Raw genomic sequence first — 26,955 nt, 5'->3', positions numbered from 1 at the left:
ACATGGGAGGGTCTCACTAAGGGATACCTTTGCGTGATTCTACAAATGATCTTCCTCTTGATTCTACCTCTAAACCTCCTAGTCCACGAAAAGTGTTTAGACACCAGTAACATGATACTGATGAGTTTCTACCCATACCACGAACAATTGGCCTGCATTTGAATGGTTACGTGAACCCCTCAGTCTCAAGTGGCCGAAAAAAAAAAAAATTCAAAGATGGTCGGGTTTTTCCTCCTACAACATTTCATCATAATAATGAAGATGAATTCTCAACTCCTGTCTCCACAAAAAGAGATTTGGTATTCAGTGGTGTCAAAATCATGGAGGCTACTGAGAGATCAATGGAAGGAGAATGTATTGACCAACACATGGCTATAGAGAACAGGTGAGAAAATACTCCGATGTTCCTAATCTTATTCCAGCCATCAGGTATATAGCTATGAATACTAAACTTATACTTGAAATACTGATTAATGCAGGCAATTGTCTCAAGGACTTGACAAACTTGGCAGCTGTAAGCGCTGTAAATGTAAGAAATCACAATGCTTGAAGCTGTAAGTTCTTTCCTTACCATTATTCCCTGGACACAATTTTCAGATGCTAAAAACTTTTGTTTTCGTGTTATTATTTTCTTTAAATGATAATATTAGGTTTTATACCTACTTTTCTAGATGGTATTAAGAGTCGCTGTCATTGGATACTCTACTTTCTTGCGAATTAGATGATGTATGAAGTCTGTTGCAGATGTTGTTCTGTCTCGCTGAAAGTGCAGCATTGTCAGCTTTTGTGTTCCAGAACTCTTTTTTTTTCCAAAAGTTCATATCTTTTTCTTGTCCAAAATGCTCATACCTTTTCTGCGACCCAGCTTGAGTTGATAAATACACTGAATTTCAGGTTATGCAGAACATAGACACCCACTCGTCGTTAACTACATATTCATAATTTTTGCTGTACAGGTATTGTGAATGTTTTGCTGCTGGTCTATACTGTGTTGAACCTTGTTCATGTCAAAATTGTTTCAATAAGCCCATTCATGAAGACCTGGTTATGAAAAGTCGTGAAGTGATTGAAGCTCGCAACCCATTAGCTTTTGCTCCAAAAGTGGTCTCCACTTCTGATACTGCTATAGATTTATGGGTAAGAGATATCATGAGATCAATAGTGAGCTCAAATACATAACAAAGAAGAAAATAGACTTTACTGACTTGTCTTGATTTTCTGAATAATGTATGGCTGCAACTAGATAGTACTCAGATTCTATTTTTGTATCTCATGTTTATATTAACATCTGTAGGTCGAGAACAGCAAGACTCCTGCTTCAGCAAGACACACAAGAGGATGCAACTGCAGGAAATCCGGCTGCTTAAAGAAATACTGTGAATGCAATTTGGTAACTTCGGTTTTACTTATCCATCTTTGTTTACACTTAAATTTTGAATAATTGTCATTCTTCTGAACCATTGGATGTTATAATGACTTTCTCAAGATGGGCGTTCGATGCTCCTCGAGCTGTAGATGCATAGGATGCAAGAATGTTTTTGGTCACACAAATGGTAAGCTTTCAATTATCTATTGTTACATTCTAGTACAGAATCAGATTCATCTAAGATTGTTTACATTATTCTCAGAGAAATGTGCGGGAGAATCTGATGCAGTAACAATCAATGATGAAGCTAAACATTGTGGTGATTCAAGGTATCAATAGTAATCTACGTTGCAATGTCCAAATCTCAAAGTAACAGTGAATAGTAGTGATCTCTAAACACTAACATTCCCGGGTTTTCTTTCGCAGGCAAAACGAAGAAACCTCAAACAGTGAGAGAAGGAACCGCTTGTTGCTCCCAGGTTCTGTAGCATTCCGTTCCTTAACATCACTGTCTGAACTTTGAGACTGACTACTCAGAAGCACCATCTGAAGAACCAGGAGAATCCTGTTATGTTATCACCAACGACTCAATCAATCAAAACCACTGTGTCTGCTACAGTTGCTTGAATTGGTTTTGTTTGATCTGTCTTTATCTCACTTTCATCTGTTATTTTTAAGTAATAGTTTTGGTGGGTATATATTACAAATATATGTATCGGAAGATTTTTGCTTAGGATGTGAATGTGTGTTATCTGTTTTGCTCTGCTAATCTATAATTCTGAAGTGTTTGTTTTTCACTGAAGAAAGTTTTGTAATGGTGTTGTCTGTCTCCTTCCTCTGCTCCTATTTTGTTCTCTCTTTGTAGCAGCTAATTCATTCTTTCAAACAAACCTCCACAAATCAGATTCATTATATATCGGAAATGAATATTATTAACAAAATCATTAATGAGAAGTTATGTACTTGTGTATATGTCCAATTGTAGTTAATATAAATAAATTCTCTGATACATTTTCGAAAATTGAAGAATAGTTGCTTTGGCATGAAATTTGTCGTTCAAACTGTGTTAAATATTTTTTAAAGTGTACGTAACATTATCAGTTATCATTAGGCTTGTATAATCACATAATGTTTATAATGTTCATTCGATTGAAAAAATGGGGAAAATGATCGTATACTAAATCAACTAAAGTCTGGGATTGCAAATAGTCTTATCGAGGAACTCAAATTCAGAGAAAAAGGTGTTCCATAAATTATCAAAAACTCGCAAGTTTAAACTGAGAAAAGTCATCAATACAGCAAAATTAAACTGAGGGAACAAAAGAGTGTGAAACGACACAAAGCATTTTAAAAGCTAAAGTTTATGAGAAAAAAGAGATCTCTCAATTTTAACATTTTCTCAGAAACCATTCTTAAGCTCCGATGATTTCAGTAGGCTCCTCAACGGCCATCTCATCAGCGGGCCTGTCTACCTTAACACCAACATCTTCTGCTGTGTAGTCTCCGTGAACCTACACCAATTAAACACAAGCATTCAATTTCTATACATATCCTTGATAATGAACCATAACAAATGTAAGTGTTAATCTTCTTCACTCACATCCATGAGCTTGCCAAGGTCGAATTTGGGTGCCTTGAGGATCTTGACTTTACGGATGAAAACGTTCTGAAGTGGGTAGATGCCCTGAGTTGCCTTCTCAATCTCCCGGCCAATAGCTTCAGGAATGAACTTAGCAACAAGATCCTTAAGGTCACATGAGGAAGCTTCCTTAATCATGATATCCCTCATCTTCCTGCGGATCTGAGGAATTCAAAACAAAAACTGTGAATTTCAGACTCAAATTAGGGAGAAATCAAGCAAGGAAGATTAAGAATTATTGACAAAAGGAACCCACTAAGCTCAACAGATATGAGAGATCAAAGATTGCAAAAGTAGGATTCAGTAGAGAGAGCTGACAGCATTTAAGATTCCAAGCTTAGAGAAAGAGAGAGCAACAGATTTTGATAATATGCGGATGAAGTTTTCTGCAGTCAGACTTTGAAGGGGAATGTGTGCATACCTGACGGATTTGGCTGGATTGAGCGTAGCAAGTCCTCTTGACCTGGTTAGCACGTCTCTTGGTGAAGGCGATGCAGAATAGCCTGAGAGTGTAGTTGTCAGTGGTTTTGACATCAACATGAGCCTCAATCAAAGTCTGCCACTTTTTAACCAATGACCTAAGTTTGTCGGTTGTGAAGTCCATGCCCTAAAGAGAAAAGAGTGTCAAGAACCCATCAAAGCCAAATTTACTAATGGAAATCAATGTTTACTTACCCAGAATTGGCACAAAACGTTCCTGCCCTGGACATCTTCAGCTCTGAGACGGATCTTCCTGTAAGCATTATCTTCATCAACTTGAAGATCAGCTAGAGAGACCTCAAAAACTCTGTGTTTCAAACCTTCAGAGGCAATCTGGGAGAATTAGAAAAGACAGAGTTAGATACAAGAATAATCAAATCATTCACAAAGTCAGCACATATAACATTAAACACAAGTCACATCTATTGCAAAATGCAGTAGTAACGTAATAACATAAGATCTAACAACCATAAAGCATTGCACTGGGTTACTCAAATCAGCTTAATCATAGGACGAATCTAAACAGCTAAGTCATTAGAGGAGATTGTAAAAAGAGAGAGAGAGAGAGAGAGAGACGGAAACATTACTTTGGTACCCTGAGTCCTGGAAACAAGTGTCTTTCCAACATTCCGTTTGGTGAAGTTTGAAGGAGCCTTGACATCATACCAGTCCTTCTTGGAGAAAGGATCAACACTGCATCATTTGTTGAATCAAAAAATGATAAGATTCAACATCGAGAGTGTGCACTACTACATAAACATTGTTAAGAAGAAGGAAATAAAACTTACGCCTTCTTCTTTCCCCCCTTCCTACCCTTAGAGATTCTCTTGTTTTTCCTACAGTTAAACTCATCATAGATCAGTGACCAATACGAATCAGATAGTAGAAACGAGAGGAATATCTGGGAGAGAAAAAGTACCCGACGGCCATGGCTGAGGAAACAGAGAAGAATCAACAAGAACAAGATTTAACCTAAAATGCTTCTACGGCGCCTCTTCAATTTAAAGTCTTCTTCTAGGGTTTGGGTGTTGACATAGTTTTGGGCTTTAAAACTGACCCAATAAAGAAGTACTCGATTATTATTACCCTAAGATGTTTTACTTACACAGAATAGCCCACTCGAGTGTTCAATATTTTCTTTACTCGATCTCTAGATGAACGAACACATTCTGTGATAATAAAACTTTCAAAACCAAAATTTACCGTTCATGAGTTTAGGAAAATTATCAAGTAAGTTGTGTATCATAGATAGATAGATAGTTGTAAAATATATAGTTATTATTTAATTTCTAGACTATTTACATGATTACTAAAATCTCCGGTTTATTTTGTCTCGTTTGGACTGTGTCATTGATTAAATCATCTTAGTCAACCGTATCAGTGATTCAAGCCAAGAGCGAATATGAATAAAATTATAAGCGTAAAAGAAAAGGAGTGAACAAAAGTCTGACTGTAGAAAGCTTTAAACCATTACCAAAAACTTCTTTGGATTCTTGTGCTTTAATTTTATCTAAGCGATTTTCAAGTTTCTCAAGGCACAAGTGAGGAGGTTGAGCTTAGCCGGAGCTTTTTGCTTGTACTCTCTCTCCAATGCAGTTGCAGCCAGAGACTGAAGCTCTGGTGCAGCCATGTCCTTGTCCTCTCTGTTCCTTCCTTTTGACAGCTGTGCGATCGCTGATCCACACTGATTTCACAAAAATGAATCGCAAACCGAAGATGTATCGATCATTTTGTCCCTTGCAAACCGAAGTGGATTAAAACTGGTGTAACTTGTGAGAAATAAAGGGGTCTTACCAAGCATATTCCGAGAAGTGCTCTTGTGCTTTTACCACCTGTCAAGTCTATAGTTGCTGCATAGTACTTTCTTGCTGCTATGAGGTTTTCTAGTCCACCCATTGTGTAGAGAACCTGATTTTGAGGATTGCACGCATAATGAAAATTACTTAAAATTACACAATCATACATGATCAAAGCTGAAGTTTAGAGTTTCAAACAATAAAAAAAACTTTCACACTTTTGGATTCTCAGTTTTGCCTTTCCAGAAAATAGTTCGCTCTTCTATTGCTACTTCATGAATAGACATATGAATGACTATTAACTTCCAGTGTAGGATATAAGGAACAACTAATTTATTATTGGATGCAATCTAAATACAATGCCTTCAACAGACCAAGACATTTTGATGCTTTTTCGTGTTGGCCATAACTGTAAAGACAGAACAATTTGACTTTTTTTTTAACAAAGAAATAAAAAAAAGGGACTTACGTCGGCATATGCTAAGTGGTACAATGGAAGAGTAGGCTGAGTTAGTATGAGCTCCTCGTAGCAGAAAGCTGCTTGCTTGTACCTGTTACAGATTATCAATTTAATTGGGTTAGAAGAGATAACCCCAGAAATGGAAAAAGATTGTTAATTGTTGCGTAGTCAATTGTTTGTCAAAAAGAATTGTGGACAGAGGATAGAGAGGCGTACATTTGCAAGGAAACATAAATTTCTGCAAGTTCTCTCCAGGCATCATGATCAGCCATGAATCTACATAAGAAAGAAGAGCAGATAAAGGTGATTAGCTGTGGTTTCTTCTGAAGTACTTCTATTAGTCCAGCTTGGGGTTAGTAAGTACTCACACTTCAAGATATTTGTTCAGATGTTCAATGGCTAAGGAAGGTTTGCCCTGTGCCTTGGCCATAGCCACCTTTCTTTTGTGTATTACCTAGACATCGAGTTTTACTTACAACACTTAATATTTGGAAGCAGCTTGTGGGTTGTTTCATGAAGAAAAAATGCGGAAGCTTACTTGATCAAGTGGATTATCCTCCAACAGGCTCGAATATGCTTTTTCAGCCTCTTCCCACATTCCCTTTGCTTCTAGCAGCAAAGCCTCCAGCTTGCCTGAAATATATTACCAAGATGCAGCTCAGATTGGTATCAAGGTAAACTAAGAAACTAGGTGCCTGCAGAGCCCAACTTTCAGTATAACTAGAAAACATCTGAGCGTAGATATGAACACCCAGAAGACCCAAAAATGGCAAAGTAGACATAAACTTGTGAGTAAGGACATGTGAATAGACAAAACTTACACATGTACACCATGTGAATTCAGCATGACATAGCTGGTATACTACAAACTTGATAATTTGTTCTTACTTTTGAGAAGGAAATGCAAGAAAAAGTATAAAGAAAATGGAAAGGATGTGGAGGTAACATTTCTTGTTCCTGACCTAGTTATCAATTCGAAGGTGGTATATCCTAGAAGCCTAGAGACTGGATGCGAGTAAATTATGAATTCCAACAGGATTGAAGAATTGCTCAGTTTTTCAAGGGTATGTTGACTTACCAACACGTTTGCTCTCTGGAAATTTCTTCTGCAAAGCCTTGATGCAATTCTGAAAAAAGACAAAGTTTATCCAAATTGTCTTGAGCAGGCTTGAAAAGTGTGGATGAGAGAATGATTATTTGGAACGCAAAAGCAAAACCCAAGTTTCCTTCATTTTGAGAAAACAACTCACATCACAATGCGCATCCATGATATATACAAGATATTGCCCCAATGCAAGAATACTTTGGAAAAGAGGCTTAAACCTAAGAAATAGCATTCACATACATCCCTAGATAACTGATGCAAGTTTTCAACAAAACATTATCTTAAAATAGGATCATGTAGTTTTCAAGGTACCAATTAAAAGCGTAAGGGAAATTCACCTGTGCAACACCAAGTGATTGACAGTCCATAGCTGCAATTGCTACCTGCTCATACAGTGTCCATTCTGCATAAATAAAGGAAACCGCTCTTTTATTGCGTTTATATAAAACAAACATAATGTGCAAGCAGCTCTTTTATTGCGTTTCAACAATTACCTAAGACAAGAACAACAACAAACTCAACCAGATTGGCAGAGATATTACATGTAGAAAACAAAATAAAAAGAAATCCATCTAAACCGGTTCGTCTGAAACAGAAGTCTTTGCTTTGATTCTGACCCTTTATCAGCTAAAACTATGTTTAATTTCACAAGTAGCAATGAAACAGTGAACAAATCAATCTAAGAATACTAGATATAGCATTGAGCAGATAAAAGGTAGATCAAGTATTAGTAAGAACTGGGCGTAGAAGCATATAATTTAAGAAACAGAACAATATCAAATTGAATTTCAAGTATGATTTGAAGCAATCGAATAGAACACGATTCAGGAAATCAACAAACACACTGTTATCAAAACCAAACAGACCATCTGGACCAAGAGCAGATCGCTTTCCCGAATCGTTCAAGATCGAGAGACCGTGCTTGAGCACAATCTCTGATCGGCGAACCTTGAGCTTACGAACGAGGCACAGATACTCCCAAACACCTCCTCCTCCATTCTCAACTTGATTCTCCAGTTGGTTCAACTGTGTTTCCTCCGTCTTCGTCACCATCTCTCTCTCCGATTTGCTCTCAACCTTCGAAAATTTGTGGATCTGTTTGTTAGTAGTGGAAGCTCGATCAGGAAAGGAAAGTCGCTTTTTTCTACAAAGAAGACATTGACATGAACCGGTTCGGTTTCATATTCGTACCGATCTGGTTTAAAGCATATTCGAGGGATTATTAATGGCGAATGAACGCTGCGTTTGATTCATTGGTATCGATTTGGTTTAGAACATATTTATCGGTTTGGTGAGATTGAAAGCTCAATGACCGGGTCAGGTCAATGGAGAACCGAAACGGTGCGTTTTACAGAGCATTCGATTTTCAATTGTCTTCGCCCTTCCGGTGAAGAAGGCAATGAAATTAAGTAGAACTGTGTTGTCTTCTTTGCCGTCTCTGCTAAAACCCTACTCGAGCTTGAGCTGGACTACTACAATAGCGACGACAGCTAAAACCTTTGAAGGTATGACAACTGTAGATGAAGCTGACGTGGGCATCTCCTGTTTCATCTCCCAGCTCCCTGGCTTCCGTGGAATTCTCAAACAAAGGTCGTGAGATCAGTTTAAGCTTTTTATGCTTCTTCTTATACACAAACATTCTTGTCCAATATAGCCAGAGATTGAGATTAGGATAAAAATTGAATTTTTATTTTTTGTGTGTATTTGTGTTTCATAGATACGCAGACTTTATTGTTAATGAAGTGGATATCGATGGAAATGTGGTTCATTTGACATCCTTGGACTTGCCTCCTGAGATGGTTTGTCTCTCGCCTCATTTCATTTCACCTGAAGGATCTTTTATCTTTTAGTTTGTTTGTGCTAATGCGTTGTTGTTTGTTGTTCAGGATGTGAAGGAGGAAGATAAAACGAAAACTTCTGATAATGTACCTCAAAACTATACTTCGGCAATTGAGTCTTTCAGATCAATTTCCAGTGTCACTGATGCAGAGCGTTTGGAAACATTGATCAATCAAGTCACCTCAGGAACTGATGATGAAATCTCACCAGTTGTTCTTGATCCAAGTTCTGACAAATCCAAGAGAACGGTATAGGTTTGGGTCACAGAGTTACATATCCTGTTATTGACATTATCTTTTTGACTTCTTATTAGATTTTCTTTTTCTTTTACTACTATACAGGCTATCCACAACTTTGTTAAAGAGAATTTTAAGTTCCTAGTGACTGACACTGTCGATGGTCCTGATTCTACTTCAAAATGCATCCGTGTGCGAGTGAATTCAGGAGCCCATAACAACAGAGGTAATAGATCAAAAAAACGCAAGGAAAGAGGCGATAAGCCTTTTGATAGCAGAGGTTCAGAGCATTGGCCAGAGCATGTTGGCAAGTTTCTCAGGTAATATCTATAAATCAACTTATATCTGGCATAAAATTTTCTATGTATTGGAACTAGTAAATTAGTCTATCCTGAAAAATGGATACCTGAACTGGAGGTATTTCTCACTTTAGAGATGTAGATCAGCGTCTTGAAATTACTGATACAATCAAACTAAAGAGTGTATTTTATACATCATAATCTCTGTAGTGCTTCCATTTTATTAATGCATTTGGACGTGCAACATATGTGTCATTTAATTTATGAGTGGTTTAAGTTTATAGGTTCCATCTTTACAAGGAGAACAAAGATACACAAGAGGCCTTGGGATTGATCGGAAAGATGCTAGGCGTTCAGGTGTTTCCCATCTTCTTCTGTCTACAAAGGGGGCTGTTTTATCTCTAGCCAGTGTACTTTTCCTTGATAAGCTGTGTTATGAAATGGTTTTTTAATTTTACAGCCAAAGTCCTTCGGATTCTCTGGAACAAAAGATAAGCGGTCTGTTTCAACTCAGCGTGTAAGTTATCTATACCTGTTTTCTTGGTAAGATGAGTTTAATTGTTACAATTCATGATAAGAGAATTGGGCTTTAGGTAACTGTGTTCAAACAGCAAGCCAGCAAATTGGCTGCGCTTAACAAGAGATTGTTTGGGATCAAAGTTGGTGACTTCTGGTAAGCCAACATTATTCTTGAATGTTTTCATTTTGACCTATTTATGTGGTCTTAGAGTTAATGATGATTGCTACCGCTTTCCAGCCATGTCAAAGAGGGCCTTCTCCTTGGGCAGCTCATGGGAAACAGATTTACCATCACATTAAGGTAATAATGTAACTTGACATTGTAAAAAGAAACTCTTATGATCTTCTGTCAACTTCCAGATTCTCTTCTTCAAGAAACATATTTGATCAAATTTGGCTGGGAAATGATGCAAAGATCTTCATTTTCATGGAATATCATTATATGTATAAATTCTTATATTTTCAGAGGAGTGGTTGCGGATTCTGAAGAAACTATAAAAAAATCTGCAGAATCCTTGGGGAAAGATGGCTTCATCAACTACTTTGGCTTGCAGGTACTATTCTCTTGTCGAGTTGTAATGATATATATGTTATATTCTCTTTTTAGTTGCTAATTCGACTTGCTCTTTTGCATTGTGGTATCGAGTAGTGCCTTCCAGAAAAAAGTCACTTGAATCTTATTAAATATTAATATTTCCTTATGAATTTTGTATTTGTGTGATAGCGTTTTGGAAGTGGTTCAGTACCAACCCACCATGTTGGAGCTGCACTATTGAAGGGAGAGTGGAAAGATGCCGTAGACATGATTCTTGATCCAAGAGAAACTGATATCCTTTAACATGACCTATCTCAGCTACAATTGCTAATCCGTCCTAAAACCATATTGTGGCTCTACGAAAATAGGAATGCAGCAATGCATGGTTTTTCTTGACTTTAAGCTTTTTTCTACAAAGGCATGTAGTAAATGATGCCCGGGAATATTACAAAGAAACTGGCGACATTGACGGGACTCTAAGGCAATTACCGCGATACCTCGTTGCTGAAAGAGCCATAGTAAGTATGCAGCTACTCCTGTATTGGTTTCTACCATAAATGGGTTTTCCATGATAATCAGTTTTAATCTTGGCCGTTTTGAAACAGCTGCAGTGTCTGAAGAAATGTCCTGGTAACTACCTGCAGGCTCTGAAAGGCATTCCCAGAACTTTAAGAATGATGTAAGCGCTTGATTCTTTAATATTTCTTTAGTACCTTCCGAAACAGTTTACCTTTTGCGACTGGGATATGACATGCCAAGCCACAGACGCAGATCAAGTTTTTTTAGCTTATTGTATATCTGATCCTTACCATGCAGGTATGTACATAGTTATCAAAGCTACTTATGGAACAATGCAGCAAGTCTACGCGTCACAAAATATGGTACATCTGTGTTGTTTCTTTATAAATCTTGTCCTATTCTGGATGCTTGTTTATGGAGGTTTTAACTTTCACCCTTTTGTTTTTGTCGTCTTGCAGGGACAAGCCAAGTTGTGTTGGGGGACTTGGTAAGTACAAAGGTAGATGCTGAAAAAAGAATGGTCGATAGTCTTACCTCTGAGCACAACGAAAGCAGCGAAGAGGCATTGGATTGTGACCAGGTAGATGATACTGCTGTTGTAGATCTTCCAGCTGAAAGGAGTGACCTTGTTAAGGTTAGTTTTTATTTCAAACTTCTTCTTATTAGGTCGTTCATAGTTGAAAACTTTTGCTGCTGTCATCTTGTGTGAAAATACCTTCAGATTATGTGATCTAATGGAATTTTGGGCATGAAGTTTGATTAATGAGATTTCTGCATTGTCTTTTTTCCATATTCATATATGCTTTAACGCATTTACATTCTCATTGTTATTTGTTAATACTAGCATTATTCATGTGTGATATTTTCTTGTGTTCTTCAGGTTGTAAGTATAGAGGATTTGGAAGCTGGAACTTACTTAACCAGTGACATCGTCCTCCCTCTACCTGGGTGAGTTGCTGGCAGAATTTTCCAGTACATGTAGATTTTACATTTTACTGCTTGAGACCTTAAGTCTTTTCTTTGTGCTTCAACAGTTCAAGAGTCATTTACCCGTCTAATGACATTGCGGAAATTTATCATGATTTGGCAAAGAAGGTTTGTTAAAGTCAAATTCATGTTTGTTCTGGACAAATTAAACTCACTTATTCTCAGTTACTTTCTAAAGTTTACATCTCCGCTGATGAATCTATGAATTTCTGCTTACATTGTTCAGGATGGTATCAGCCTAACTGAGAGCATTCATGGTGTAAAGTAAGTTCTGATATGCTTTTTTTTTTCTTGTAAATCCCTATGCTTGTATCACTCTGTATCACCAGAGCATCTACTCTATTATACTAATAACAAGTATTGTTTCAGGGAATTTTCAATAACTAGCATGACTGGTGGTTATAGACGTGTTTTCCAGAAACCAATAGACTTTGAATGGTACGCAATGTGTATAGTTAGAGCTTCCTCCAGTTTTGAGGTCAAACATTATATGGAAGTAAAGACTAATTTTGTGTGTAAATTGCTGCAGGGAATTACTGACTTACACTGACAGCAATAAACCATTGGCAGAGACGGATCTGGACAGGATAACCGTGTACAAGCCGGTGGATAAAGTTGGATCTGCGGAGGAAATTGAAGATGAACCGTTGAAATCTGATACTAACCCACATGAATCATGTGAAACCAATTTGAAGGACCAGACAGATAGCAAAGAGGATGAAAAAGACACTAGAAATCCAGATTCTGAGCAAACACAGATGGCGCTTAAAATGGCACTCACTCTTCCATCTTCTTGTTATGCCACAATGGCAATCAGAGAACTGTTAAAGACGTCAACTTCTGTAAGTACTCAAACTGCTATATCTCAGAAATTCCTTGAATTTGGTACTTTCAAGTTCACAAATTAAAGTAAAAATATACATCTGAACACTGCTTTTTTTCTTTAATTGCAGGTTGCATATCACAAGACACTTAACTAGCGATTTTGCTCTATAACTTTTGCTGGTTATATTACTCTGTTTCAGACACTTAACTAGCCATTCTATCTTGTCTGCTTTAAACATGTGTGCATTCATGTATTTATGCGGAAGTTCAGGAAGTTTTGTCTGAATAAGCATCAAAATGGAAGTTCTATTTTGGTAACCGGCCAAGTTTTTTCTTGAATTTCAATGTATCAGACACAGAGGGTCAGCTACTCATTAAAGAAGACAACCTAGGTAGTTAACTTTGATACAATTTTCTTGACTGATTAAAAAACTGTTAAAAGGTGGAAAATTTTCACGTCACAACAGGTTAGAATTAGAAATCCGTCTCTCAATCTTCCAGCTTATTAGTAGTAGTTTCCTTGAAGCTCTTGGACAACCAAATCGCTGTTTCTCTGGGTGAGACTTTGCCTGGACCAAAGGGTCTCAATAAAACATTGAGCTCATCGTACCTCTCATCTTGAAGCAACCTTGCACTGAATTCAAGCAATCCCTCCAGTGCCTCAGCCCGTTGCTGATACGAGCTAGGATCAAATCTTTGTCTCCTTACACCCGACGAAGCCCTGCTTGATACTCCAGCTGTCGCATTCTGATCAGATGATTCACTCCTATCTTCCAGATATGCATCTTCATACACCGCCTTCATAATCGCTCCTTCTCTGTTTTGGCCTGGTTCAAGAGTAAATTTGTCTTTTGTGATTGAGCAGTCTAGTGGTGGCTCTGGAGGTGGACTGTAGGAACCTCTAGACGACGCTTTCTTCTTCTTACCACGCACAACCGGAACAAAAGGCTCTTCCTCGTATGACGCTAGTGGAAACTCAATCTTGTCAATTCTTGGTGCGTTCATTGACACATCAGGAGAATTTATCTTGTGGAGAAAACTGGTTTTCGAAATGTACAGAGAGTCTTTGATTTCTTTTGCAGGTTTTCTTGAGCTAGGCATGGAGGCTCTACGAATCAAAGCGGCTGGTTTTCGGTTTTTAATCTGTGATGATACAGGAAGCTGCAACATATAGGAACCACCACTCTTATTCTGACAAAATAATCAGTAAAACCAGTTAAGAAGAGCATTTTATATGGATCACTTACTTGACCAAGGTCACTCCTAGGCTGTCTCGGTCTCACAGGTGAGGCCGAAGCTCTCACTGGAACATACCTAGAACTCTTAGAAGCCTCTGAAGTTCTACGAATAACCGTTCCATCACCGCTTTCATCTGTAGACAAGTCTACTTGCCTTTCACGAGTCAGATATGCGGGCGCAGGTTTTTTTATGGAAGAAACAGAATCTTCCTGGTTACCCCTAAACCTGCTTGGGCCAAAGCTATGGCTTTTGCCAGCAGGACGCCTTCTCTGCTCTGGAAAGCTGTTTCTCCTGGCGGATTCAGATTCTGGCCATTGGGCATGTAACACATTACTTCCTGGATCATTCACTTTCAAATGAATCTTCTGGATATAAGGTTGAAGCAGCGGTTGTCTAAGAAGCTCAGCAGCCTACGCAGAAGAAGAGAGATGAAGTTTACTTGTCAAGTTTGTTCAGTATCAGGTTGTGACCAAATACCAAAAGACAGAATCATATGACGTACACTTGGTCTAAGTTCTGGATTTTTCCGGAGCATACTTTTGACCAGACCTCGGCTGAAGAAAGCAGCACGCAAACTCAGAAAATTCTGATAGATCTCACATTTAGACAAACAAGATCCTATAGACTTACAAGGCAGCAGAATATTGCGCCGGAAGTGGGGGAACGATTGATCTGTTAATCCTGTTTATTAGTCCTTGCATGTCCTGCAACCATTTGAGACGCCAAGAACCATTATAAACATCTGATGAACAGTACCAAGAGGAACGTAAATAGTGGTTTAAGAGCTTACAAAAGCTTTGAAAGCAGGTTTCATAGCCGTCATCTCATACATACAACATCCTGAAGAAAAGAAGATAAAGATTCAGATGAATATATTATTTTGTTATCTAAAGCTAAAGGTTAAGAATCTATCTTAGCCATAGATGAGAAACTTGCCAAGCGACCAAATATCAGACTTGGACCCATAGGGTATATCGGCTAGTAGCTCGGGGCACATGTAACTTGGTGTTCCAACCACCTAGTTTTTAAGAAGGGTAAAGATCAAACCTGAGTTCGGAACAAAATCCTATGTAAAGGATTGAAGGAAACTATACTTACTGAAGACGCGAGGTCATCTGATGTTAAGACTTTGGCAAGTCCAAAATCGCCTGCGGAGATCATAGAGCCGATTTGTTACATTTAAGTCGGGGTTGTGTTAGTCTGACTAGGAAAATGATATAATGTGGCAAATTTGTTTTGCATCTCACCAAGGCGTATATCCTGATCCTTTGTCAAGAATATGTTCGAACACTGGAAGAATAAAAATAAGTTAGTTCTGTATCAGTATGGAGATTTTTCAATAAATTGTGTTAGTCTCCTAAGATCATAACCAACCTTGACATCGCGATGGAGAATGTGATTGGCATGCAAGTATTCAAGAGCCATTAAGAGCTGAACAAGCCATTTGCAGAGTTTCTGATATCACAAAAAAAATTTGGAGAGGTTCAGAATTTGGAGTATCAATGGCCAGAATTTATCAAACATGTCTCGCACAAACCTCTTCAGTGAAGTGTACGCCATTGGTTTTCTTTATCGCTTCCGCCCTGTAATGCAGAAGAAACAAAAAAAATTCAGAAAGTGTATCAGAGAGCCTTTTCTTTCTCTAGTCAAACAGGCGAAAACTGCTGAAAAAGAATAAGCTTACATGTCTCCTCCTTTGCAGTAGCCTATGATAATGCACACATAGCATCCCTGATAGCACACATCCATTATAGACAATAGAGCTGGTTATATTTTCAAATCACGAAAAGAAAAGATATGTATAGATGATACCTTTTCAACCCAAGAATCTTTATATTCCACAATGAATGGATTATGTATCTTTGAAATCAACTCCATCTACAAGGAGATAACAGGATATTGTTAGTCTACAGAAAGTCAACATCTGTAGCTCAAGAATACTGTATGATCGATGACAGTATTACCGAAAAGACAATTCAACATTAATCAACAAAGTAACATCAAGGGCCATTGTTTAGACTAAAATCTTTCCAAGAGTTCTAATTGCAGGATCCATGTCTAAGAAGTGGCAAAAGGCCAACTGGTTTAAATAATCAAATTTGTACACAAATTGGCCTCAGGAAAGCGTAATGTATGTGAATGTTACAGAACACAGAAGAAATTTCAAGCAACCTCTTGATGAGCAGATCTTCTAGTCCTACCAGTCTGCCGAGCAAGCCGGATTTTCTTCAAAACATATCTTTAGAAAGCAAACACAGAAGAGAACAAAACATTACAGAAAATTCAATTCTCAGAGAACATCATTAATTACACAATCCTGGTTAAGTACTTACAGTTTCTTCTCATGTTTATGTCTCACAAGAAGAGCTGACCCAAAGGAACCTTTTCCAATTTGCTCAAGAACCTCGTAATTCTCCATTGACAAACTCTAAAATTCACCTCCTTTGTCTATAGAATCTGAAGATAGAAGACACATTGTAAGATCAATTTATCCTTAATAACCATTGTTCTTATAAGTAATACAAACCCGTACCTTTCTGGAGATTATAACAAATATCAAATAGAATGAGCAAAAGTAGTCAATAAAACGGAAAAAGTTAAATCTTTTGAGGAAATTCAAAATAAGGTAACCCAGTCGTAAAAATCGAATCTTTCGTCATAAAACATGCAAGATTCAAGTTTTATTTGTGTCCGATGATTGTCAAAGATGAAACTTTCTCTGAGACAATCTGGAAAAATTTACAGATTATTTTCCTCGCATTCACAGAAATTAACAGCCCATCAAATTGACACAATGAAGAAGACAACATTATTTGCTAAATAAACAAGAAACCGTTACTTGGGTTCGAAACTTAAAACAAGGAAAGAGAGAACAAACCTAAAACGGCGTCGTTGCGAGATTCAAATCGGCAGATTTAAAAGACGAAAACGAAGAAGAAGAAAAGGAAGTTGAGAGAGAAAACAGTTTCTGCATTTCCTGGAGGAAACTACAAAACGGCATCGTTTCCGGAGAAGCAGCAACGGTAGTGAAGAGTAGGCATTGGAAGAAAACAAAGAAGAAGATGAAGAAACTTGTTCGCCATGAGACCTGCTCTCTCTCTCTCTCAGAGGAAAACGACAGATTTTGCTCTCGATGGAAAATAAGACTTTGTAATTTCCTTATATATAAAAATTCAGACAACAATATACTTTATTATTTATTTAATGTTATGCAAATTTAATATCTGATTCACCCTTTTGTCTGAATGATGTGACTTTACTTTATTTTTTTTATTTTTTTTTTTGAAGTTTTTAACATAAAAAAGCATAAAATGACAAGTTCTTCTTGGGATAATATATATTATTTTTTGTAGTTCGTGCATTACGAATTATTAATATTATTTGAGCAATAATTGATTAGGTCGCGTTACCAAAAAATTTTTATTTAAATGTTAATGAATTCTTTTGCTATATAGACTAAATTCTTTTGAGTATCACACAATACGTTGGATTGTTTTGTTTGTCTTGAAAATAAATAAAAATATATTGCATAGCAATTTCACTATATATGATGTCTAGAAGCAAGACTTCATCGTCGAGCCTTGAACTCTTCTTTAAAGTTTAAACTAATACTATATGGCAATTTGTATTCCTTGTTTCTCCTTGCTTGCTTTGGAAAAAAAAAAATTGTTGCTTCTATGAACAACTTTTTGAATGATTATTGGTTAATGTATCGGCAAAAACAACAAAAAATGGTATAATAGTTTGATGATTAGATCCACTCATTTTACATCAAACAAGGTAAGCATTGTGATTAAAATATTTATTTTTATGGATCGTTATGAATTTTCTAAACTGTCGTTCTCATGGACAAATAATTCTTCGGCAGTGTCAATCTCACGGTTTAAGTCTAATCGATTTAAATAAGTATGGAAAAGAACAATACTTATCCATCTAAATCCACTTATGTTTTATGTCATTTCTTTGAGATTAGGCATGTATTTAATTTACAGGCATGTAGTTATATACTTATATGCATAGCATTGTTCAAGATTTTTTAATTGTATATACAATTCAGTTTAGTTCAACTAAATTGCTCTGAAATGTATATTAGACAGTTAATATGCTCACAGAAAACAAAAAAAAATACAGTTAATATGCTCACAAATATATATATATATATATATATAAAAATATAAACATTACTCGATACATTAACATATAACATAGTGGCACCCAACAACATTTTGAAAGATTTTTGTCTCTCAAGCTCATTGGCCGAGAAAATTGATTAATTACAAATGTGATTTGATTAATTACAAATGTGATATATAAAATCGTTCGACGAATATTTCTAATTGATTTTCGTTGTAGTTTTTGTAAGTTTTTTCGTCTTACTTCACACCCACTTATACAATTGCCTTGTCCATGAAACTATTTATTAGACCTTTAGTAGTTTAGGGCAAAGGCAAACCGCGTGAGCATATTAAATTATAATAACCACGTCAACGTGAAATCTATTTTTCTTTCTATAAAGGCCACCAAATTATACAGAGATTTTCAAATCCAGCATTTTGGTTTTACGTACCTTAGAAATGTGCAATCATATTGCAGGGATGTTCATTGTTCAGTCCAATCAACTTCTGGCTATATCCTCGTCTTGTCTTTTCACCGTGGTTGTATTGTAGAATATATATGCTTTGGAAATTTTGAAAATACAAACTTAAGAACATGATAAAAAGTACTTTTTACTCGAAATGACTATACATACATTCACTAGTATTTTTAGTCGAAATAACTCTTTAATCTGGTAATAACTAATAAGATAAAAAGAAACCACAAACCAAAAGGCCCAAGATTTAATTTTAAAAGCCCAAACGTTTAGAAAAATAACTCTCTAACCTAGTAATCTAGTTCGCGTAAGATAAAGAGGGTCCATAACCCAAAAGGCCCAATATTAAAGTCTTAAAGCCCAAACGTTCAGAAAACTAAAAGACTCAGAATTCTCGGATTGTCCCCAAAGTTATTTCCTTTTTCTGCTATTGACTTTAAAAGTTATAAACCTCAAAATTCATCCCTTAAACCCTAAGCCTAAACAAGAAACGCAGTAGCCGTGACAATGGCGGATCCGACGAACCCTAGCACCGGCGATCAACAACACCAGAAGTACCGTCAGTACAATCCCTACCAACAAGTCAATCTTCCGTACCGTCAGCTATACGAACTCCCAACTTCGCCGGAGTTTCTCTTCGAAGAAGAAGCTACGAAAAAACGCTTAACATGGGGAGAGAACCTCACCTTCTTCACCGGTTGGGGTTATGTCACTGGATCGGTTCTCGGAGCCGTCAAGGGTACAATTAATGGGATCGGAGCCGCCGAAAGAGGCGAATCCCTAAAGATCCGAACTAATCGGATTTTGAACTCCGGTGGACTCGTTGCAAGACGCGGCGGGAATTGCTTAGGATCTATAGGGTTGATGTTCGCAGCTATGGAGAGTGGTGTTACGTATTTGAGAGACGGAGACGACGGTTCGAGGACAACTGTCATCGCTGGTTTAGCCACTGGTGTGCTTTACAGAGCTGCTTCTGGACCTAGATCCGCTGTGGTTGCCGGAGCTGTCGGAGGAGTTACTGCTTTGGCTGCGGTTGCTGGGAGACGCATCGTCAAGCGATTCGTTCCAATCTGATGAGTATTTCTCAATTTCTCAAGGTTAGGGTTTAAGAATTAGTTTAAAGGAAAGGCCTTTAGTGAGTGAATGAATCATTGGTACTGGAATTAGGGTTTATGAATTTCCTTCCACTGTATAAAAAAGTTGACATTTTTATTGATCTGATTCAACTTTTGCTGATTTTTTCGAATTCACGAAATTGAAATGATCTCACATAAACTCAATTGGTAATTTTACAAAGGAGAAAAATTGTCAATCAAATGTAGAAGAAGAAGAAGAAAGATTGAATTTTGAACCTCACTTGGTCATAACTTGAACACCATTCTTTCCAGCGATAATCACAGAAGTAGCCATTCCTAGAAACAGACCATGCTCCACCACTCCTTGAAACTTGCCGATCTCTTTCGCCGCCGCGAATCCATCCTTCAAAGGATTCTTAAAATACAAATCAATAATGTAATTACTGTTATCAGTCACATAAGGCTTGCCATCTCCATCAACTCTAAGCTTAGCATCACATCCAAATTCCTTAAACAGATCCTGCAATCTAATCAAATTAAAGTTCCAGCAGAATTGAACAACTTCCACCGGCATAGCTAATCCACTTCCACCGAGTCCTGTAACGAGTTTGGTATCATCAGCCACAACGATAAACTTCTCAGCCACAGCTTCCACCATTTTCTCACGGAGAAGAGCACCTCCACGACCTTTGACTAAATCAAGATTCGGATCTACCTCGTCTGCTCCGTCAATAGCGAGATCGATTCTCGGATGCGTATCTAACGCAACAAGAGGAATCCCTAACGATCGTGCTTGTTCCTCCGTTCGTTTCGACGTTGGGATACCAACAATATCGTAGAGTTCACCGGAAGAGAGTAGTTTCCCGATCTGATCAACGGCGAATGCTGCGGTTGATCCGGTTCCAAGACCTAGAACCATTCCAGGTTTAATTGCCTCTACAGCTTTCTCCGCCGCGAGCTTCTTCAAATCGTCCTGTGAAAGCGCGACGGATTGAGCCTTGACGGAGAATGAAACGGAGGTTCTAGGAGAAGAGCCAGTGCTGCGTAGGGAAATAGAAGGAGTGCGTAGCGTAAGGTGGGAAGAGGAAACGAAGGATAAGGAAGCCATTGGAGAAGATTGAGAATGGTTGGAGAAGAAATAAAATCGAAAGGTTGGTTTTTGACTTTTGAGTGGAAGAGGAAGGTTTAGTGGCAAGTTATAGAGTTTTGTAGTTGGTTTGAGGGTAAAATTGGAATACTAGTTTTAAGGTTGTTGTATTTGGGTTGGTGAAGATAATAACTTGCTAAGCCAATCAGAGTGTTTATTACACGGTGTCGTTTTTGTTTCTTTGAGAAATTGAGAACAGAGTTATTATATAAAACCTTTTTTGTTTGGTTTCGTGGAGAGTCTAATTATTTTCTTCCACTTTCTCGATCTTTGAGATTTCTTTCAAAGGAAGAAAAAAAAAAAAAAACTCACGATGTCCGCCGAATCAGCTAGCCAAATTCCTAAGGGACAGGTGGGTTAACGAAGATTTATAGATTGTGATGGTTTTCTTCAATGAGGAATTCAATTCTTGGGTTGGAAGATTATCTAGGGTTCTTATCTGTGGTTCGAATCTTGATTCGAAGCTTTTTGATGTATTTAGTTAATCGATGCTATCTAAGTCTTGGTTGTTGTGTTTGATTTTCAGGTTGATCTACTAGATTTTATTGACTGGTCTGGTGTTGAATGCCTTAACCAAAGCTCAAATCACTCTTTGCCCAATGCTCTCAAGCAGGTTAGTTATTCTCTTAATGTAGTTGTATGTCTGTTTACAAGTTTGTGTTTGTGGTAAGTTCTTGAATCTGCTTATGTTCATATCTACAGATACTTGTTTGCTATGACTTGTCTATGTATAAATTGTTATGTGTGATTTTATGAGATTAGATATAGATGATTGACTACAAACTTAGGTTTTCGTGGAGTGATATTGCGTGCCAGCCTCCAATTTGTTTTTTTTTGAAAATAGTATATCCTTGAGTTCTTTTTTTCCTTCTCATTCCATTGTTAAGCCTGATGCAAAATTGTGGATTTTGAATTCATGATTACCTGTTTCTGTTGGTGTTTTATGACCTAAGAGTGATTTACTTGTTTGTGTAGGGTTATAGAGAAGATGAAGGTTTAAACTTAGAGAGTGATGCTGATGAACAACTTCTGATCTACATTCCTTTTAACCAAGTTATCAAACTACATTCTTTTGCTATCAAAGGGCCTGAAGAGGAAGGTAAATTGATGTTTTATGTTGAAAGATAAGCATATAGGTGTTTGTGATTTTAGTCTTGCCTACAAGAATTACTTCTTGTTACTGAACTGGAGATAGAATTTAGATATGTGGGGATGTTACTTGTTAGTCGAAGAGATTTAACTTTGTTTGATTCTAACTTTTCCTCAGGTCCTAAAACTGTAAAGTTTTTTTCAAACAAAGAGCACATGTGCTTCAGGTAATGTGAATCGTTTCTAATGTCTATCTAAGAATATGATTATCTCGAGAAAAGCTCAGACTCTCATTGGGTTTATTAAATAATACAGCAATGTCAATGATTTTCCTCCAAGCGACACCGCTGAACTAACTGAAGAAAACCTCAAGGTACGGCATTTCTGAAATCTAACTTTATTCATTTTGTGACATGTTCTGGTGATCTATCTGTATTGAGACCTCTGTTCAACTCCATTTACAGGGAAAACCGGTGGTCCTTAAATACGTCAAGTTTCAGAATGTTCGTAGGTAAGGATTTACCATGTTCTGTGTATATATAATGATACTAAGCGAAATCACAGCTCGTTCTGACCATATTTATTTTAATTCAAGCTTGACGATCTTCATCGAAGACAACCAATCAGGTTCTGAGGTCACCAAGGTTCAGAAGATTGCTCTCTATGGCTCAACGTAAGTCTCTGAAATCTCTGCCTAAAGAGAATGTTGTTCTTAGCTTTCATATTTCTGAAATCCTTAACTTGCAAATTTATTAATCTTTACACCATTATGTGCAAATAACAGGGTGGAGACGACTGATATGAAGGGATTGAAAAAGATTGAAGATCACTGAGCAAACAGAAGTGTTTTAATCATATGATCATCTATCACTTTGATTTCTAGTGTTCTATCGCGCTTTATCGTTCGTTTTTCACTTACTTTTTAAAGTTATTGGATAAAAATAGACCTGAACTTGTGCTTGCCGCTTCGCGTTCCTGCGAAACGAATGGTAAGTTCAATAACAATTTGAAAATCCCCCTTGCAATTCTCAACAGTTATCTTACATATAAGGCAATTACACAAGTAAAATACTAATGATGATATGATAGAACAAGGCATCAAATCTTAACAAGTAGACAGTTTTTTAGGAGAGGCCACTGTCTGTCCCTCAAGCACACAACAACACCACTCAACATTTCCACAAACCACTCCCTCTTTATCCCTTTCCAATTTAATCTCTGCGCACCAAATCTCGTTTTTCTCTTGAAGCTGTTTTTGTAAAAGCACGAACACCTTTCCACTGTATGACATGGTACGTGACGAAAAAACATCATCAGTCAATCTTCCCACGCCCTTCACACCTTTCCAAAATCTTTGTTTTGTATCATATGCAAATAACATCTCCAGAGATGGAAGATAGTAACACGATTGTATTCCCTCTATAACGCATTCACCAGCATTCCACATCTTTGAATTTAAGATGTCGTCCTTCTCCCAATTATCTTCGTCCGGATCGTAAACAAAGCAATTCTTTGAAGTCTTGAAGTAGATTCTATCGGGTGTCACCACACTGTTACAAACCCACTTGCATACCTTCATGGCTGGTCTCCAACTGAACCATGTTTCAGATTCTGTTTCAGATTCGCATTCTCTGATATATATCTTCTTGTCAATGATGTTAGAGACAGAACTAGCCATTTCGCTTGGCATGCTAGGGAGGCGTTGTGCCGTGTGAAACCGACTATCAATTGAGTAACGTATTAGTAGGTGAGAGATTCTCATTGTTAGATCCTCCGACCACAAGGATCTTTGAATCAAGGGCGACGTAGATGCCACCTGTAGGTATAACAGGGACTGATGTGATAGGGACCAAGCAATGATGATGGTTAGTTGAGTTGGATTTCCGATGAAGAGTATACAAACGTTCACCACCATCGTTGTCCTCGGATTAAGAAATGGTAACATAGAGACAACATTCGGTGCGGTGCGGTCTAAGAGAGACCGTGTTACATATAGTTCATGCGATGCGATAACTGAGCGAAATAATTTCGAAAAGAGAGAAAGTGTTGGATAGTAACGTCTCGGTACACGAGCTATAAAATTTATAATGATATCTGCAGGAAGTGAAGGGATCGAAGACATCGCTATAGATATCGATCGTTTAAATCCGCACAAGAATGCTATAACAATCTTTGTTTTGTTTTTGTTTTACGAAGGTAAATAAAAGACTTGGCAGAATCAATTGAGGTAAAACAAGAGTAGGTTATTAAAAGTTTTTAAATGGACATATGTTGAAATATATTTATATTATTACTTTTATTGATATTATTTCAAAAGATAAGAAAATCTAGATATATATATTTGTCTTAATTAAAGCCAATATGAAAATCTTGATTTATAACTATTAGAATTGACGTGGCATTCATCATATTTAGACTTGGGGATTTGACTGGGATTAATCATTTAATATAATTTTGTCCTCTGTATATTAATCAATTTAGGAAAAATAGTTAAAGATGATTTTGATTTTGGGGCTTTTTATTATTGTTTTGACAACAATGTTTTCACGGCCGACCCGAACCGCCCGGTCCGACCGGTTAACCCACGACCCATATACTTTTCCGGTTTGGGTTTAGTGCTAATATCCGCCAATTTCAAAACCGCAAAAACCCACAAATACCCGCTATTAACCCGCGACCCAGTGAACCGGTTGAACCGGCTGGGTATAGGTTTTAAAAATATCATTTGATTTTAGAATAAAATATAGAGTTTTAGACTATTTAGTTATTTTTAGATTTTTTTTTAAAATTCTTAAACTCATTTGATGTTTTAGATTTTGATGAAACTTCACTGTACCGACAAAGAAGAATGGATGGAATGGTGAAAGAAATAGTCGAGATTAGTTGTTTTGAATTCGCGATGGTATATTAGTTTATTTCTGTCATTGGCGGTCTCATAGTATTTTAATATTTGTTACGGTTTTAGACTTTTACTTGGATTTAAAAATTTAATTTGAATCACTTTATTATTATTGTTAGACTTCATATTTTGTAAAGATAGTTTGAATATTTATAAAAACTATATAATCTCTTTTAATATTTAATAATATTTAACCCTTGATCCAGTGACCCGAGACTACCTTCTGGGTCGGGTTTAAAAATACTGGGGTAAACCATTTACTAGTTCAAATTAATTCAATCATAATTTATTCTTGATGAGAATATTTAGTTTCGAATAATACTGGATTTAAAATGACTCGATTCCAACTGCGAACATAGCGGAGTTGAGTGAGTGAGGTTCGCGCCATAGTGGACAACACTCACCTTCCATCACAGGTTCTATACACGAGATATTCATCTCATTTATACATAGCCATATCCTACACATTCATCTATAACATCCATATCCACATCCTACACATTCATTTACATCCACATCCTGCACATTCATCTAGAACCCACATCCACAACCTACACATTCATCTATACATCTTTACCAGCCATCACACACATATATACACTACATTTACATCCGATCATCACATATCTCTTACAAGCATTCGTCACACATAGTTCATTCGGACTTCTCTGTTCTGTAACATTCTCCCTCCATCATTACTCCATCTGCACCTTCAAGAACATGGAATGTGAGGGATCGGATCACTTTCCTAGTTAGGCCTTCTCGTTACACACTCCATTTGAGTTTGTGTTCTTCATAAACATCTGCAAAGCCAGAGCAACAATCCATTACAATCTCTTCTGAATTTCAGTCACTTTTTTACATGTCAATCATGAGTTTTATATAATCCAAAAGTCAAAAACACTTATGCCGAAATAAAAGTAAATATACATTTCAGACTTGTATACGCCCATTATTTATTTTTTAAGGTAAAGAGAACAAGGAATCTTAATCTTTCTATGTAAAATTTAATATTCATTTTTATGATCTTTAACACATGTTTTTCTTAGGACGAAACAGAGCGTGATTAAAATGAATGTTAAACGCGACAAATTAAATCAAGACTAATATCTAACAAATAAACGACCGAGGAGAGATTGATTAACTAAAGCAAAAATAAAAACAGATCCTGAGTTTTAGAAATCATTTTATAAACTTCTTTGTTATAAAATGCAAATCATTGAAAACAACAACAATATGCAAGATTTTGAGAACATTGTAGTTTAAACAAAGAAAACGTAAGAATCAGAACAAAAACGTTACCTCGTAGGGTGATGTCTCTATGGTAAGTCGCTGGGGGAATGAGAATATCAGAGATAACCTTGTGTTGTGTAGAACGGAGCACAAGAAGCAGAGATAAACTTGAGCACAAGAACAGAACACAAGTAGTAGAAGAGATAAGCTTGAGTAGTAGAGCAAAGCACAAGAGTAAAACTTATTTGAAAAGAGAAATGCTAAAAAAAGCCTTTGAGAGGCCCATTAGAAATCGCTCTCTCCTCTCTCTTGCAACCCTAGCCGCTTTTTAATTTCTGAGGGAGAGGCGCACCTTTCCGGCAGTCTCGTCGGCGCGTGTGTGACCTTTCCCTCCCAATTTCAGTTTCTGTTCTTCAACGCCGGCTGATGGGTCAGAGGGTGAAGCGGTGGTGAGCGACTTTCTTCTCCGGTGGTGTGAGGTGTGGTTTGGTCCTTCATTCGATGCTTACGGTGGCTCTCCTTCACGGCAGCTGAGAAACGGTCCATGCGTTCTACTGGTTAAAGGACTCCGGTGGATTGGATCTGGTTTCTCACGGCTCGGCGGCTGATGAGTTATAGCTCCGGCGGCGGCGGAAGTTGAGTGATGGATCGGTGGGTTCGCCACTTTGCGAAGAGGTTAACAGTGGATCCTTGGCCGGATCCTTTGGCTAGTTTCGGATGATCCTTGGCCGGATCTTGGTGGTTGATGGCTTGTTTTGAGCCGGCGTCCTTCATCTGCTACCGTTTTTGGCTTCCTCTTTGCCGGATCTGAAGACTGGATCAGCTTCTGGAGTGGTTCAAGGGTGAACGTCGAGGGAGGTAAGGGTTAGTTTTGATGTCTCTCTTCTTACTAGGTCGGGGAGAAGAGGTCCTGGGTCTCGGTTGTGGCGGTTCTACCTTTCCCGAAAGGAAAGTTCTAGGTTCGGTTTGTTTTCGGCGACAGGTTGCGACGGGATTTGCTAGCTCCGGTCAATGTCTCGATGTCGAGGACTTGTCCGCAAAGGAACCGTTCTTGTTAGCATCGGAGATGGAAGGCG

General features: G+C 37.5%; 8 protein-coding genes and 1 long non-coding RNA gene across 10 annotated transcripts in view; 4 read left to right on the top strand and 5 right to left on the bottom strand.

Annotated features, from left to right (window-relative positions):
• LOC9318445 (protein tesmin/TSO1-like CXC 4) overlaps nucleotides 1-2,200 on the top strand; it is a 4,128-nt gene extending 1,928 nt beyond the window's left edge. Inside the window, 7 exon segments of the mRNA XM_021030863.1 lie at nucleotides 3-385; nucleotides 480-554; nucleotides 957-1,137; nucleotides 1,295-1,390; nucleotides 1,487-1,553; nucleotides 1,629-1,695; nucleotides 1,793-2,200. Of these exon segments, the coding sequence (XP_020886522.1) occupies nucleotides 3-385; nucleotides 480-554; nucleotides 957-1,137; nucleotides 1,295-1,390; nucleotides 1,487-1,553; nucleotides 1,629-1,695; nucleotides 1,793-1,889 (966 nt within the window). The 3' untranslated portion in view covers nucleotides 1,890-2,200.
• Nucleotides 2,201-2,594: 394 nt separating this feature from the next.
• On the bottom strand, nucleotides 2,595-4,487 carry LOC9318444 (40S ribosomal protein S3a-1). The gene is made up of 7 exons (XM_021033742.1): nucleotides 4,405-4,487; nucleotides 4,274-4,321; nucleotides 4,073-4,178; nucleotides 3,681-3,818; nucleotides 3,427-3,612; nucleotides 2,967-3,167; nucleotides 2,595-2,877 (listed from the first exon to the last, which is right to left on the bottom strand). The coding sequence occupies exons 1-7, from the start codon at nucleotides 4,413-4,415 to the stop codon at nucleotides 2,779-2,781; spliced, it is 789 nt and encodes a 262-aa protein (XP_020889401.1). The 5' UTR covers nucleotides 4,416-4,487; the 3' UTR covers nucleotides 2,595-2,778.
• Nucleotides 4,488-4,866: 379 nt separating this feature from the next.
• LOC9320539 (ER membrane protein complex subunit 2) lies at nucleotides 4,867-8,053 on the bottom strand. Of its 2 annotated transcripts, none has more exons than XM_021033741.1 (9): nucleotides 7,713-8,053; nucleotides 7,185-7,249; nucleotides 6,820-6,868; nucleotides 6,280-6,374; nucleotides 6,110-6,195; nucleotides 5,958-6,017; nucleotides 5,751-5,832; nucleotides 5,280-5,393; nucleotides 4,867-5,169 (listed from the first exon to the last, which is right to left on the bottom strand). In XM_021033741.1, the coding sequence occupies exons 1-9, from the start codon at nucleotides 7,897-7,899 to the stop codon at nucleotides 4,996-4,998; spliced, it is 912 nt and encodes a 303-aa protein (XP_020889400.1). In that variant the 5' UTR covers nucleotides 7,900-8,053; the 3' UTR covers nucleotides 4,867-4,995. The 2 variants fall into 2 exon arrangements, with proteins under 2 accessions (XP_020889400.1, XP_020889399.1); XM_021033740.1 differs by having other exon boundaries at nucleotides 7,692-7,970.
• A 139-nt stretch (nucleotides 8,054-8,192) lies between these two features.
• LOC9318443 (multisubstrate pseudouridine synthase 7) lies at nucleotides 8,193-12,944 on the top strand. Its single transcript, XM_021033738.1, has 20 exons — nucleotides 8,193-8,436; nucleotides 8,564-8,645; nucleotides 8,733-8,933; nucleotides 9,027-9,241; nucleotides 9,505-9,577; nucleotides 9,681-9,737; nucleotides 9,814-9,893; nucleotides 9,978-10,040; nucleotides 10,206-10,293; nucleotides 10,464-10,566; nucleotides 10,689-10,792; nucleotides 10,880-10,953; nucleotides 11,091-11,155; nucleotides 11,252-11,427; nucleotides 11,674-11,741; nucleotides 11,828-11,888; nucleotides 12,007-12,044; nucleotides 12,150-12,218; nucleotides 12,310-12,622; nucleotides 12,734-12,944. The coding sequence occupies exons 1-20, from the start codon at nucleotides 8,246-8,248 to the stop codon at nucleotides 12,758-12,760; spliced, it is 2,148 nt and encodes a 715-aa protein (XP_020889397.1). The 5' UTR covers nucleotides 8,193-8,245; the 3' UTR covers nucleotides 12,761-12,944.
• On the bottom strand, nucleotides 12,904-16,990 carry LOC9320538 (serine/threonine-protein kinase Nek2). The gene is made up of 15 exons (XM_021033739.1): nucleotides 16,723-16,990; nucleotides 16,178-16,301; nucleotides 16,017-16,083; nucleotides 15,657-15,722; nucleotides 15,529-15,575; nucleotides 15,382-15,427; nucleotides 15,219-15,299; nucleotides 15,092-15,134; nucleotides 14,943-14,992; nucleotides 14,781-14,862; nucleotides 14,635-14,684; nucleotides 14,475-14,548; nucleotides 14,347-14,398; nucleotides 13,853-14,254; nucleotides 12,904-13,766 (listed from the first exon to the last, which is right to left on the bottom strand). The coding sequence occupies exons 2-15, from the start codon at nucleotides 16,261-16,263 to the stop codon at nucleotides 13,095-13,097; spliced, it is 1,818 nt and encodes a 605-aa protein (XP_020889398.1). The 5' UTR covers nucleotides 16,264-16,301; nucleotides 16,723-16,990; the 3' UTR covers nucleotides 12,904-13,094.
• A 1,519-nt stretch (nucleotides 16,991-18,509) lies between these two features.
• On the top strand, nucleotides 18,510-19,663 carry LOC9318442 (mitochondrial import inner membrane translocase subunit TIM23-3). The gene has a single exon (XM_002884425.2). It carries the CDS (start codon nucleotides 18,943-18,945, stop codon nucleotides 19,507-19,509), a length of 567 nt encoding a protein of 188 aa, XP_002884471.1. The 5' UTR covers nucleotides 18,510-18,942; the 3' UTR covers nucleotides 19,510-19,663.
• Nucleotides 19,626-20,680, bottom strand: LOC9320537 (probable ribose-5-phosphate isomerase 3, chloroplastic). The gene has a single exon (XM_002882328.2). It carries the CDS (start codon nucleotides 20,617-20,619, stop codon nucleotides 19,789-19,791), a length of 831 nt encoding a protein of 276 aa, XP_002882374.1. The 5' UTR covers nucleotides 20,620-20,680; the 3' UTR covers nucleotides 19,626-19,788.
• A 216-nt stretch (nucleotides 20,681-20,896) lies between these two features.
• Nucleotides 20,897-22,760, top strand: LOC9318441 (PITH domain-containing protein At3g04780). Its single transcript, XM_002884424.2, has 8 exons — nucleotides 20,897-21,010; nucleotides 21,185-21,271; nucleotides 21,634-21,757; nucleotides 21,926-21,974; nucleotides 22,063-22,120; nucleotides 22,212-22,258; nucleotides 22,343-22,420; nucleotides 22,532-22,760. The coding sequence occupies exons 1-8, from the start codon at nucleotides 20,972-20,974 to the stop codon at nucleotides 22,578-22,580; spliced, it is 531 nt and encodes a 176-aa protein (XP_002884470.1). The 5' UTR covers nucleotides 20,897-20,971; the 3' UTR covers nucleotides 22,581-22,760.
• Nucleotides 22,761-25,091: 2,331 nt separating this feature from the next.
• Nucleotides 25,092-26,329, bottom strand: LOC110229669. The gene is made up of 2 exons (XR_002333056.1): nucleotides 25,949-26,329; nucleotides 25,092-25,449 (listed from the first exon to the last, which is right to left on the bottom strand). It is a non-coding gene; the product is annotated as an uncharacterized LOC110229669 (long non-coding RNA).
• Between the last annotated feature and the right edge of the window lie 626 nt (nucleotides 26,330-26,955).

The sequence above is a fragment of the Arabidopsis lyrata genome, assembly GCF_000004255.2.
Source record: "Arabidopsis lyrata subsp. lyrata unplaced genomic scaffold ARALYscaffold_3, whole genome shotgun sequence".
Classification (NCBI taxonomy): domain Eukaryota; kingdom Viridiplantae; phylum Streptophyta; class Magnoliopsida; order Brassicales; family Brassicaceae; genus Arabidopsis; species Arabidopsis lyrata.
This window is presented reverse-complemented; position numbering and strand designations above follow the sequence as displayed.